The 15,116-nt window shown below is 40.9% G+C and overlaps 1 protein-coding gene across 1 annotated transcript in view; it reads right to left on the reverse strand.

Annotated features, from left to right (window-relative positions):
• Window positions 1-15,116, reverse strand: part of tlcd2 (TLC domain containing 2) — a gene marked incomplete at its 3' end in the record, with an annotated part of 38,985 nt that extends 23,869 nt beyond the window's left edge. Inside the window, exons 1-3 of the mRNA XM_084064927.1 lie at window positions 14,781-15,116; window positions 13,760-13,842; window positions 7,020-7,102 (exon numbers count right to left, since the gene is read on the reverse strand). Coding sequence (XP_083921053.1) covers window positions 7,020-7,102; window positions 13,760-13,842; window positions 14,781-14,959 — 345 coding nt within the window. The 5' untranslated portion in view covers window positions 14,960-15,116. The remainder of the gene's footprint in view (window positions 1-7,019; window positions 7,103-13,759; window positions 13,843-14,780) is intronic.

Genomic DNA, 15,116 nt, shown 5'->3' on the forward strand with positions numbered 1-15,116 from the left:
GAATGCAGAAAACTCGGCGACAGTCAAGTGACTTAATTATTATTCATGTTCAATGTTCTTGATTTAAAGCTGCAACCGTAACTGGAATCGAACCTGAGTGACCTCTGTTTGGGCGGATTATATAATGCATTTTTAGCTTCATGGAATACCTTGTCACATGGACATGATTTCACCCATACATGGATTTTTTGTATTTATTGTGGGTCCATTTGGTTCCATTTGTACACTCTCAGAGTTCAGTAAACACAGATTAGGGTCCCAGAGATCTAAATAAATACATATATCCTACCAAATGAAGGTCTGTGGCCCAATGCACTTCCAACTGGGGGTCGTTGAAATTAAAAAGGTTGAGTATCACTGCTACAGAGCACTACAAATTCATGCTTGCTTTTTGTCATGAGAGGTAGTGATCAGCATCACTCGAACCATCCATCCGTCTGCTCTGGCTTATATAATAATAATAACAGCCTCAGTATTTCCAAGCATGGAGGCCAACTGAAGCCAGGGCCGTGTCCCCCCCCACACACACACACACACACACACACACACACACACACACACACACACACACACACACACACACACACACACACACACACACACACACACACACACACACACACACACACACACACACACACACACACACACACACACACACACACACACACACACACACACGGGAGAGAAGTGGGTTTTTACGAGCACAGGGAATTGCAAACGACAGCCGTTGTTCCAGTCAGAAGCTGATGATGCAAAGACACAAAACTGCTACCTTCATTCCACTCTGCGTTAAAATCTCTCAACATGCCGTCCCTGTTTTTATGTCATTATAGGTGGAAAAAGTTCGCAAAAAATTCTAAGAAATTCTGAAAATATTTGAAAAACTTTCAGGAAAGAAATCTAGAAAAAAATCAGATAAAATTCAAAGAGTTGAAGAAAATGTGAAAGCATTTCAAATCATTTACAAAATGGCAACAAATTGCAGATCAATAAGCTCACATGTGTTTGTCCCACAAAGTATACAGGGCTTATGTGGTTAGGTATTCAGTAGCCACTAGCCAGCATGTTTATTACAGCTGCTAGACTAACAGCCCTTTTAAAAAGGGACTTCATGAAAGATGTATCAGACAAGATGTTGATGTATAGAAGCACCATGAGGCACAAGCAGCCAGGCACCCTGTTTCTGGCACGACTATCAGGACATCCTGTTTCCCAGCGGAAGGGTAAAGGTCAAAGGTGACAGCAGGGTGGCTAGGCTGCGCTGCATGGGCTCCTGTGTGGAACAAGGCTCACCACTTTTCTCAGACAGAAACAGGATGCTCACTACTCCGCCATCATTTATATTCATTATATTTAACTAATACAGAAATACAAACTAGAAAAAGTGCTCCTCGGACCACAGGTCTCTGCCAGGTCAGGTAGGTTATTGTGGCCTCCTGGTGGCGCTATAATAGTCCAATGTGAAAAGGGTGCCATTTCTTCCTTGCCTTTCATGGCAATCGGACTTGAGGCATTTTGATTTGAGGCATGATTTGAGGCATTTTGTTCAAAAATTGAGTTTTGCAAAAATCGGCCTGCTGGTGGCACTATAACAGGCCAATGTGAAAAGGGTGGCATTTATTCCTCGGCCAAGTGGGAATGTGCGTGCAAAGCCTGCGTGCAAAGTATTCAGCCTGGCGGAGACAATTAAATTGAGGCTTTACACAAAAGCAATAACTAACTGAAACTATATTGTGTAAAACGAACTAAAACTAACTAAAATGATAGCGACGACAAAAATAGCCGATGTACAAGCATAACATTTTTTGCACTTTTGCGGAACATGGTAATGGGTCTTTTAGGACTCTCCAAAATCAGGACTGGCATCGGATCCAAACATCTGCTGTCGGTCGGAGAGAGTAGTAGAAAAATATATAGTATATCCTGTGGCTTTATTTGCTTTATTTGGGTGATAACCGATTACCCCAAGGGTTGATACTGCAGGTAGCTGACCAATCGGTGTAAGCTAAAGTGCCGACACAAGCTCAAGGAACTTCTTGAGTCTTTGTTGACGAGATGAGGCTCTGTATGTGATGAACACAGTGGTGGAAGAAGTACTCACATTTTTTACTTAAGTAAAAGTATTAATACTACAATGCAGAAATGCTGTTACAAGTCTGGTATTCAGAATTTACTTGAGTTAAACATAACTCAAGTTAATCTTGAGTTATGTACTTAAAGTACCAAAAGTAAAAGTAGTCATTATGCAGAAATCTTCCATTTCATGTTTTCAAAATGTATGAAATCATTTGAAAATAGCAGATCTATGTTTCGATGTTGATCGATGTTTCTTAACATTAAACATTAAAAACATATTAAATATGTGATATGTGTGAAAGCTTTTTGTGATAGATTAAGCACTATTGTGATAATAATCATTGCTATTGAAGATCAACATGATATCATTAGCAAACGTACAATGGATAAATAATGACCACACCACGAAAACGTGCATGGATTAAGTTAGGTTGCGAAATATGTAACATATTTACTGCCAATGCTTACATTTGTTACGTGTCCCCAGTATGTACGTACATTATGTACGTTTTCTCATGCCAATTCAAATAAAGGTCGTTTGAATTGAATTGTGAGAACGGCTGTGCACGCCCATTCATCCAAGTTCACGCACGTCACAATTCAATTCAAAGCACCGTTATTTTTATTGCCATGAGAAAACATCACTTCAAACACTTAACATACATTTGACATTTTTAAATACGCAATATACACACTGAGGACACGTAACAAATGTATGTAGTGGACCCCAGTCCACTCTACTTAAGACTTGATGTCAAAAGACTCTACATCAACGTAATAAATGGGCTGGATCTTTACAAGATAGCAAGAGATAAACAGAGGGGGTGGCGGACGGTGGAAAGACACTAGGAAATCAGAGAAAAAGAGTCAAATAAAACAAAGGTTGAATGACAACAGAATCAGAGAGCATGAGGGAGGGATTGAGTGGAAAGCCTAGAAGAGTCAGCTGGTTAGAGAACATAGTGAGCCGTTTGAATGAGTAAAAACAAAGTGAGCACAGTGTGGAAGACCACCGGCTTCGAATGCTATCAATGCATTGAATGGGAGATTATCACGTCTGCGAAGACAAGGAGCTGGAGGTCCGTGGACAATCAGGGCCGACTCCACTCACACACAGTTTTTTTTTTACGAGCACGGAAACTGTAAACGACTCCTTGTTTTTTGCCTCAACAGCCGTTGTTCCAGTCTGACTTACTGTATAGCTGATGATGCAAAGACACTAAACTGCTCCATTCATTCCACTCTGAGTCTGCGAGAAGCACTTTCAACCTGGCAGTTTTAGGTATGTCATTGGAAAAAAAAATTCAAAGAAAATCAGAGAAATTCAGAATTCAGAGACAAAACCTCAGTCATCGTGATGTGAAAACCTTTTAACACATCTCTATAGCAAAATAGCAAAGAAATAGCAGATCTACGAGCTCACAACGATCTGCTGTTTTGGCTTTATGTGGTACCACGAGGTAGGCTATATAGGGCTTAAGTGGTTAAGTCACCCAATCTGCAGGCTGCTGTCCAGGGTGGCTTATATGTGGCCCCCCTCTCGGCCTCTCCTCAGTGGGATGTGTACAGTATGTAGACGGGTGGCTGATATGTGGCCCCCCTCTCCCCAGTGGGATGTGTACAGTATATACTGTACGACTGAGTGCGGGTGACATGAGTCAAACAGAGCTCACTCAGCTTCCCAAACGTTTTAGCTTGAGACCCAAAAGAGAAATTTGATGTCTCCCTGGGACCCAAACTAGCATTTTTTTTTTTTTCAAATAATAATAAAATAATAATGGGATGTGATATGAACGGAAAAAAGTGTGTGAGTGTTTAACAGCAGAAACAGTCTCCTAAAGGTCAGTGCTGAATAGAATTTCCTTAGACCCAGACCCAGTGTAGTGCAGATCCTGGCTTCAAATCCACTTTGCATATTTTTCTCTTCAATAATGGTTTATAAATCAAGGGCGTGGGAGACAGCATACAGTAGGGTTAACAGAGCATCAGCTCTCCCATTTATTTCCCCAAATGGTAAAAGAACAAAGGCCATGTCATTCTCCCCCAAAAGAACAAAGGGCAGCATTGTGCCGTTCCCTCAGACGATGCCTGTGACAAGTGACGTGTGTCTCTTCACACCGACCAGGTGCATCATCCACTTGAAGGCCATACTGTGTCATTAAAGAAAGCTGCCAATCTGTAATGGGAATATTAGCAACAATAAAGGAGAAGGAGGCACGGTCCCAAGGTTATTATACTTAAAGCTGCACTATAACTTTCCTCTTCTACCCCGGATTTGAACCCTGTTTCCTGCACAAGTGCTGACATTTTTACCGTTGAGCTCATAGAGCCGGCCTGCTTGCTTGGGGGATGAATTGAATCTTGACCATCAGGTCAAACTTCGTGTCAGGTGTGAGATATGACCTTTGACACAACCTAAATGTCTCAATAGAAATTTAAATCTAGAGGAAAATGTCATGCTGTAAGTTTTCTTTTGTTAAAAAGTCCTGCTCTTCTAAGTGAGCAACATAGCCTGAACATAACACAGCCTGAATGCCAAGACCAAATAAAACATTCAAATCTTTTCAATCTATTCTGACTGAACTATAATAACCTTGCGGCAGTGAGATTGGGGGGGGGGGGTGGCTCTCTCAATGGATGTGACACACCGATTAGACGTTTTTATGCTTTATGTGAGGACTGTCACCCTTGAGCTGTTGTCTCTTTTGTACCTTGTTAGGAATTATTCTTTGCAGCTGGACAAGAAGAACAGGTATAGTATTTGTTTTAAAAGAAGGCCTTGTGTGTGCTGCTTGCGACACACAGACAGGTGCTGCTGGTTTGGGTTTGGTCTGTGTGGTGCCCTGCACAAGGAGCGGTAAACTGTGGCACTTGTATTACATAAGCCACTTTCAGACATGCACTGTATTATGGACGTTTTCCAGACTTTAAACGGAGGGGCTGTGTGTATGAACGCAATATTCTGGCTCAGTGGCTCGGACATGCAACAGACTTTATGCTGGCAGGACCCTGGTAATGTCCGATTGAGCCCAAAACGGCTCAATGTGTGACTGGACGCGTTGATAGTCCGGTGAATATACATTCAGCGAGTGGACGAGTTGATGACGCTTCTATTGTCGACGAGTGGAGCCTCCCGTCCTCCCGAGGTGTTCGGAGAGAGATACAGTAGTTAGCTGAAATCCAGTTTCATTCTGCTTTTTATTAGCGTTTCAGTTGGGACATTCTCCTGTTGCATGCTACACATGTGAAAGACCAACTGATTCCCCGGACATTTTCCAGCGTTCAAATGAGAAAGCAGCTCTAAAAAGTACCTACAGAATTACCTAGACTTAATGGCAAGGAGATGGAGGTGATAGGGCAATGTTTTTAATTACGTTTCAATTTGCTGGAGGGGAGAAGAAAGGGGGAAAATCCATGCCTCTGCTTACAATACCCTCCTCTGGTCATTAGATTTTGTACCACCGGTGGGGATATGACCTGCTTCTGGTCAGACTGAATGAATTGCATGCATTTCATTTTGGGAAATGTAGACTGTCTGATGTGTTTGATATACATGCTTGATAATGTCACAACGGCATCCCTATTTGGTCCCACAAAAGTCAATCAAACATACCAGATCTACAAGCTGCCGATGCAAAGCATTGTGAGCTTGCAGTTTGGTTACTTTCACTATTTGTAGTATAAAATAAGTTCTGTTAGTGTGTGATCAAGGTAATAGAGTTTTTGTTTTCTTTGGTGACTTGGTAAAGCATTTCAGGCACGCGCTCATGGTTTCGAATATTTTGACGATGATCGCATTGCATTGCATTGCTGTAAAACTAAAAGCTAGTTTGGAGGGAACTCCTCCCACCAGAAGCCAGTCAGTGGAAGTGATGGATCCCCTGTGACAGCACACAGTGCTGCCAGCAGTGCTTCAACGATGGCCTGCAGGGACAAGGTGCACACCTGCAAATATAATCATGGTGCAACAGATGTTTTGGCCACAATCGAGTCACTGACTGTGACTGAATGCACTTCAGCAGTGCGGTTTCCAAAAAAACCTTCAAACTTGTAAGCAAAGAGATGTTGTGAAGAGGGGAATGAAAGGAGGGAGCCCAGTACAGACCCCTGGGGGACGCCCCAGGCAACAAGGTGTATATAAGGTTTAACCATTTAAACCCTCTAGTCTTAGAGATCCTAACTTGAGTTACAACTGTTCTTTGACCGCTTTCTTACATCTACACAAAATGTCTTCGCCAAAAATAGCCAATCTACAGGCTCACAGAGCTTGTTCCCCCCCAGAATAGGCATGCTGGGGTTCAAGTAGTTTAAGCACTTAAAACAAGGAAAAAACTGGAAAGTGAATCTATGTATGAAACTGAACTTTGCACTCTGTGATACAGCCTTTTCAATAAATAAATACATTTAACCCATTAAGACCGGGAAAGCCTATCCGTTCTTCTACCTTTAAAACCGGGAAAGCATCTGTGTCATTTTAGATGTTGCCATGTATATAGCAACATATACATAGCTATATACATATAGCTATGTACATAGCAACAGGAATTGTATTATTTTTTTTAATAAAAAATGTAAAACTTAGGGTTAGGATTTAGAAGCCGTTTTTAAAATCGGCCTCAGGTCTAAATGGGTTAAAAAAAGTAATAATAATAATACAGTGACAAAACAGTGTTTTGTCACTGTATATTTTGCACATACGTGAAATTTGTCCCCTGCAGTGAGCAGCAATTGGTATAGTGTAGCGCTCGGGGAGCAGTTAGGGGTTAAGTGACTTGCTCAGTTTGACACGTTGACACATTTCTGAGGACTAGAATTGAACCTAGGAACCTTTGCCTTCAGGCGAACTCTCTAATAACCATTCAGCTATAGTAGTGTTAATTGGCTTAACTTTTGCTCTTAAAAAAAAACTGCAGATACTGCACATTTCAGTTTGCACTTACCACCAGGTGATGGAAGAGCAGCTCCCAGGACTGGCTGAGCTTCTGGTTCAGCACCATGTCAAAGAAGTCATAGATGAAGTAACCTGTATGAGGGAACCATGTGACAACACTTTAGCAGTTGTTGAAAAAGTACTCACATGGTTTACTATATTAAAAGTATCAATACTGCAATGTAGAAATACTCTCTTTACAAAAGTATTGGTATTATCAAAATGTACTTAAAGTACCAAAAGTAGAACGTACTCATTATGCAGAATGTCCCGTTTCACAAGTTTTCAAATGTATATAAAAATCTTCAGATCTATAAGTTCAGATTCAGATCTACAAGTTCACAATGCGTCGCATCGCGACGCATTGTGAACTTGTAGATTGGCTATTTTCAAATGGCCAAAATGTATATAGGGCTGAAGTGGTTAATGCATGCTTTGTATTAATAATCTAAATCTACAAAGCAACTAGTAACTAAAGTTTTCAAATAATTGTAGTGGAGTAAAAGTACAATATTTGGTTCTGAGATGTAGTGGAGTAGAAGTAAAAGTATTAAAAATTAGAAATACTTCAGTAAAGTAAAAAATACCTCAACATTGTACTTAAGTACAGTACTTGAGTACATGTACTTAGTTACTTTACACCACTGCACTTTAGTCAGTAATTAACACAGTGACATCTTCTGACAACACTAGTAACCCGAGCACATCGAGCGTGTGTCAGTGGTTACCATGACGACCATGAGCATAAACCCACATGTAGTTTGGAGGGGGGATATTTATAAATCCCCCCCCCCTACCAGCGGTATCCATGGAGACAGCTATGTAGAACACAGGGAATGAAGCGCTGATGATGATTGGAGGTTGCGGGAATATGGGATTCATATCGTCGCCGTCGGGCAGAAACCTTGTATCTCCATATTTCAACTTGAATGTTTTTTTTTTCCTAAATGAATGCCCTACTTTGCCGTACAAGGGTGTCGCACCAAAGTAGTGAAAATAGCAGATCTACAAGCTCACAATGTGTCGCGGTGATATATATATATATATATATATATATATATATATATATATAGTGGAAACCATTCCTTTTTTATTATTATATAAAATATAAAAATAGTGAAAGTAGCAGGTCTACAAGCTACCAACGCGTTGTGAGCTTGTAGATCTGCTACTGTCCCTAATTGTGTGCGATACACTTGTATGATGAAGTAGGGAGTTAATTTACAAAAGAAAAAAAAACATAAAAAGTTGAAATATGGAGATACAAGATTTCTGCCCGACAGCAACAGATTGTTAATGCATGCAGACAGGGGATTCAACTGTGGAAAATCAAGATGTAGAGTAGAATTCTAACCAATGATGAGTAAACTATCCTATCTCCTATCTCTTATCACCTATCTCCCAACTGCTCTCTCTTATCTTTATCATTCTGTTTTTTATTTTACTCATGTTTATTACATCGTCTATTATTGTCATTATCTTGTTGTATATATCCACATGAATGCACATGCATCTTAACATAATACTGTCATGTGGAACATGGCACGACAACATAATCTCTGTTTGCAGTACCTTTATGCTGAGTGAGTGACATAAAACTGTCTTGAATCTACTGAATCTATCCATACTACCAGACTGTACATCTATCTACATGCATGGGTCTTCAACGGGGGATACGGGACCCCTAGGGGGTCCTCAGAGTTACTACAGGAGGGCCAAATCTTTGCGCGATAGGAAATTTTATTTACACCAACCACTTGAACCCTAGCATACCCATTCTGAGGGGAACATTAAAGCTCACAATGCCTCGCAGATCGGCTATTTTCTGCAAAGAGGTTTGGTGTTGAGGGAAAAAAGAGCAGACAAAGTACAGAGACAACGGTCAAGTTTAAGTATCAAGGGTTTAAGTGGTTAAATGTCTTGAAATACACATCTACATGAATCCAACATATTAATAGAAAAGATAACAAACAAACAAACAAACATTTACACAAACAACACTGATGTTGGTGCTGTCAAACAAGTCTATGAAATCTATGAAAAAGTTTAATGTGCAACACAATTTTATACAATATGTAGTGGGGGGTCCCTGCTTCATCTCTGTCTCAGCTAAGGGGTCCTTGGCCTGAAAAACGTTGAAGACCCCTAATTCTAGTGAGTAAAATAATATAAGACCTTTATTGATCCTGCGAGGGAAATGCAGTCGCCAAAAACAACAGTACAGCAGTTAAGATACAGTAGTTAAGATACAGTTACAAGGCAATAAGTGTGCGTGCGTGTGGTAATCTTGCAAACCGCTTGGTTCCCAAACGTTTTAATTATGAAACTGTTTTGGAAAAAAAATTATAATAATTAGGGGGACATTTGTGAAAATCTTGTGAAATAATATAACATAATTAAAGACCAAATGTAGGATATGACAAATAAAGACATTTACTCTCGACCCATAAAAATGGGTCCGCGACCAACAAATGGGTCCCGACCCAGTGTTTGGGAAACAGGCTGGTCACATGAAGAGTGAGATCCACTTTGGATCCACAACGTTGTTCCCATGAGGATCCTGAGATCCACAGTGACCATTTCTTTTACCTTTACATGAGCGAGATAAGTCACGTCACGCGAGGCATTGAGCTCAGGTTTTGTCATTACTTTACGCACAATAGGAACATTCTCTCACAGAGCTCTCTTATCTCACCTGCTGTGTTTCATAAGGATTCATTCAGAGCTCTCTTTCACCTTTGTGTTCATTTACACATGTGAGTAGAGTGGGTAAAAGACTTCCATGTACAGTACAGAACACATACTATACAGTCAAGAAATCAATCTCAATGCAATGTTCAGTCACAAGGATTTCGTTGCTGTCGGGCAGAAACCTCTCCATATTTTAACGTATAGATTTTTTTCATAAATTAACACCCTACTTGCTCACAAAACAGCGTCACACAAAAGTATGTATGAATGAGTGAATGAATGAATGGCTTTATTTCGAACATGTATCAAAAGTAGCAGATTCACAAGCTTGAAACGTGGCAGGAAGCGACGCGTTTTGAGCTTGTCGATCTGCAATTTTTAGCTGTTTTTCAATTTGAATCCTGAAAAGTAACAGTTTACTTTGACGTTTCCACCCGACAGAGACGATATGTAACAATAGAAATGCTTCAAATGCATTGCAAGGGTGGCTGGTTTTGAATGCTGAAAATGTACAGTGTATACTGTACATAGGCCAGAGTGAATACAGTAATGTACAACTAGCAACTTCACCTACTCCATTCTGCTAGTTGTACAGCTGTCTTTTCAGAACATTTCATTTTAATTCAATTCCATAATGAGGACTAGCATGTAAATATCTGAAGCTGTCCCTTATCCGTTACCCTATCTTTAAACACCTGTCTACCTTTAAAATGAACAGAATCTTCACATAGTCACCTAGCCCTGGTCTGAATGGGTCATCACTAAGAAATACAACTCTCAATAAACATCCTTTGGAATTACTAATTTAGTTACAGATATTTATTAAACTGTTTTAAGAGATTCACCCAAAGGCAAAAGGCTGGTCTGAAAACTGGACAATGTCTAATTCTTATACTGTAGTCCCTGGCAGAAAACATTTTCAGATGGGGGGTTCTGTGGCCAAATATATATCATTTTGGGGGTCCTTGACATGAAAAAGTTTGAGAACCACTCCTCTAAAGTTATTCGTGGGGCCTCATTCACTCAGCATCACGCCACACTATCCTCAAGAGGCCCTCTACTTGTTGTCCGGGTGGAGGGGGGGTCGGACTCCATTCTCTGTGACCGGCGGTATTTGAACTGGACAGCCTGCATATCAATCAGCTTCCCTCTTGCGCAGTCGCCGCCCACTGGGCAGTGTTGCCAGATTTTGCGAGAGAAATAAGCAACTAGGTTCTTTCATAGAACCTAGTTGCTTATTTCTCTCGCAAAATCTCGCAGTGTAGCCCAAAAGGAGCGACTATGGGGGGGGGGGGGTCCTTGACATGAAAATGTGTGAGAACCACTGGTTTAAACAACGTTTAGGATGCAAGCCCAAAATAAGCAACTACACTTTAGAAACAAGCAACCCGGAACTACCAATATTTACAAGCGACTTTACAGACAAACGAGCCGAAAGTCGCTTATAATAAGCAGACATGGCAACACTGGTGAGCACGCGGGGGGTCAAGCCATGCCCACACCACGGTGCCAGGGACGGACCCATAATGCCCCCCATTCATTTTTTTTAAATTACACTCAACCACGGCTTCCACTAACTGCCCGCTTCCAGGGGTTTGGCTTGTTAAAAAGAATGCCAAACATCCTTGGAATTGGAGGGGAGCCCTGGTTGCATAGCGCGGTGGCACACGCTCAATAAATGAGTAGGGTAACGGAGCTCATCATGGGCCGCTGGCTGCTGCTGAACCACTGCCCTGGAAGAAGCAGGAGAGTTGTTGCTATTTTGAGGATGTTGGAGGATTGGAGTCAGCTCAGAGTAATCATGTGAAATTGATCAAGCTAAGACTAAAGTGGTTCCCAAACCTTTTAGCTCGGGAGATCAAGAGGAGAATTTTGATGTCTCCCTCCTTGGGACCCAAACTAGTGAAAAAAGCAAAGTTTTCAGGGAGGGTTCACAGTCAAAAGTCACAGAAGGGACTTTTATTTGAAGGCAGAGAGGGAGGGACACCATGCATGCAGCGAGATCAACAGGCGTAAACATCATGAACGCGATATCTGTGTAGCAACACCAACACTCTGTAGTGCTCATGTCACCATCATGACATTTTACTTGACGATAAACTGTTATTTGTATAATTGTATTTATAACGATGCCAATTTTTTTTTGCACTGAACAATTCTATTGCATTTCATCAGATTAATTCATACAGATGAATGGGAAAGATTATGATGATTATGCAAAATCCCCCCCCCCCCCCGCATGCATGCAGAAAGCTGGGGCCAAATAACAGCATAAGTGTCACCGTATCCACATCAAATACTGTATTTCATAATCAGAACATTAACATGGGAATGTAGCAATAGAAGAACGCTCTTAACAGTTTGCTCTGTCTCTCTGTCTCTCGTCAACTGTGCATGTCTTCTTCGCGTTCCTCGTTTCTCTTGTCAGGATTTGCCAGAGAGAGTGTGTGTGTGTGTGTGTGGGGGGGGGGGGGGTATTGACAAATCTTGCTTTAAAATGTGCGCCTAGGAGTGCCATTTCCCTCAGAGTAGCTGCTAGACTTTGCTCATAATGAATTCATAGCATTTTCACGAGCAACGCGGTTTTAACCTCTACACACAGAACAAAAACATATACCCACTGCCAGACTAGAGAGAGATGCGCATCTGCGTATCTGCGTAACGTTACTGACTTCAATCTTGGGGAGGAGAGAACACACGTTACCTGACCACTCGTCAATTCACTCTCGTGGTGTGTTTTTCCTCTCTTTCACTTTCTCTCTCTCTCTCGGGTTCCATAAGGATATTTCCACATGTCCTCTCATCAAGTTGTAAACATTGACAACTGTTTTGACTTGAGAGGGAGGCGGGCCTTTGCGTTGCAGAGCTCTCTGCGTTCGGTGGTGCAGTGGTAAAGTCACTACCCACCACCACGGAGGTTGTAGGTTCGAATCCAACGTGGTGCATCCGTCTTTGTCGAGTTCATGTAGTGTATTTTGGTGTTTTCACTGTTTGTTTTGGCAGCCCAAAAACATCCCGTCTATCAGAACAAACAGTGAAAACATCAAAATACAGTGAGAAGTAAACACCACACTACTCGAGTAGTGGGGCGGTGTATTTATTGTTTTCAAAACAATAAATACCAAAACAATAATTTGTTATGTAAACACAGGGCAAAGTTACATACTATGCCTTTAAACTAGTATAAGAGTTCATATAGTGTATTATTTCTTCATATTCCTCAAAGACAGAGAAATAGAGGAACACACACAACATTATGAATTCTAAACTGACCACAGACTACTGATTAACTAATTAGACATCGGCACACACAGGCCAGAGTATGAACAATAGGGGGTCCTGGGCTGCAGAATGTGACCACCCAGCCGGAATTCAACGGAGGTGTCCAAGTGGAAAAGTGTGCTCAGATTTCAGCCTCTGTCTGACCCTCACTGCTTGTCTTTGTTGGCCCAGAACAGGTTGTTATCCACTTGTAGAAGATGGCCATTAAGTTGTCCTGGGAAACTATATGCTTACATACTGTATGGTTTACAGAGTGGCCACATAGACAAGTTTATCACTCACTAAGACTTTATACAACTCTCACACAGAAGACACCATACAAAGACAAGCATGTATGTCTTCCAGTTCAAGGCCTTTAACCACTTGAGCCCTATATATCATTGGTTCTCAACGTGGGGACCCCCAGTGGTCCTTGGGGGGGGGGGGGGGGGGGGGGGGGGTTAATATAGCATCACAATCATTAGAATCCCTATATCCATATTTTATACGTAAGCTATTCAAAAATAGCAGATATACAGGCTCACAGCGCCTTGGGTTTATAGAAAAATTGTGAAAGTGTTTGATTTTGTTTTTCTAATTTTGAATATTTTAACACAAATCTTCTCTTCTGGGGGTCCCTGTGGGGTTCCGTGGGCAAACATAATTTATATCAATTTGGGGGTCCTTGGCAACGCATGCCAATGTGACCCGTTGTGAGCTTATAGATAAAAAATGTTCTATTAAATAATAATAATAATAATAATAAGGGTAATAATAATAATAATAGTTGAGACTCACCAATGGACACAGACACTAATGCGTGTGAAAATGTTGAATATGTCTCTATCAAATCTTCAGCCATCTCTGGATGAAGGAAAAAGCTGAGGAGATCAAATGAAATCAAATAATAGGAGTCAATTTTCCTTCGTAAAACATAATTTACAACTATAGAGAAACTATTCACCCATGATAGCCTTGAAGTAATTTTCTAAAGGCTATTAAACTTCCATGTTAAACTTATTAGGCTATAAATCAAACAACAACCCACTTATTATAAGTTAATATCAAAATGTAAGGTGTCCACCAGCAAATTAAGTAAATATTTATTTTCCACTACAGAACCACAGAACTGTCCATATCCCAGTAATAACATATTTAACCAGTTCAACTCACCATAGACCATTACTGGTATATGGTGAGTTTTATGGTGAGTTGAAACCATAGCCTATATATCATTACACTATGGTAATAACAGATTTAAACATTTAAACTCACCAGAGAACTGCCCATATCCTAGTGATAACAGATTTAACCAGTTAAACTCATTAACCCCAGTAACCCCAGTAATAACTGATTTAACCATTTAAACTGACCATATCCCAGTAATAACTGATTTAACCATTTAAACTGACCATATCCCAGTAATAACTAATTTAACCATTTAAACTCACCATATCCCAAACAGATTTAAGCAGTTTTAAACTCACCACAGAACTGCCCATATCCCAGTGATAACATATTTAACTCACCACATAACTGCCCATATCCCAGTGATAACATATTTAACTCACCACATAACTGCCCATATCCCAGTGATAACAGATAACTCACCACAGAACTGCCCATATCCCAGTGATAACATATTTAACTCACAACAGAACTGCCCATATCCCAGTGATAACAGATAACTCACCACAGAACTGCCCATATCCCAGTGATAATAACATATTGTAACTCACCACAGAACTGCCCATATCCCAGTGTTACAGATAACTCACCACAGAACTGCACATATCAGTGATAACATTATTTAACTCACCACATAACAGCCCAGATCCCAGTGACAACACTGTGGACGAACGAGGTGCAGATGTTCCTCCATTTCCATGCGTTTCTGCAGGCGGACTCTGGGACGGGCAGCTGGCCGAAGACAGTGTTCAGCAGCCGGAACAATCCTACCGACGCTCCGGTGGTCAGAACCACCGAATGGATCTCCATGGTGTCTGGAAGAGAACCAAGATCTAAATGTTCTTCTGGCTCTTGGTAGCTGAAACTCTGCTTCTTTCTTCAGGTTCCTCAGGTGGATGTGGATTCTTTCACAATGACAGATAGATAGATAGATATATATAGATACCACATGCACAGATCAATTCAA

Source organism: Gymnoscopelus microlampas (genome assembly GCF_963454915.1).
Source record: "Gymnoscopelus microlampas genome assembly, chromosome: 8".
NCBI classification, from domain to species: domain Eukaryota; kingdom Metazoa; phylum Chordata; class Actinopteri; order Myctophiformes; family Myctophidae; genus Gymnoscopelus; species Gymnoscopelus microlampas.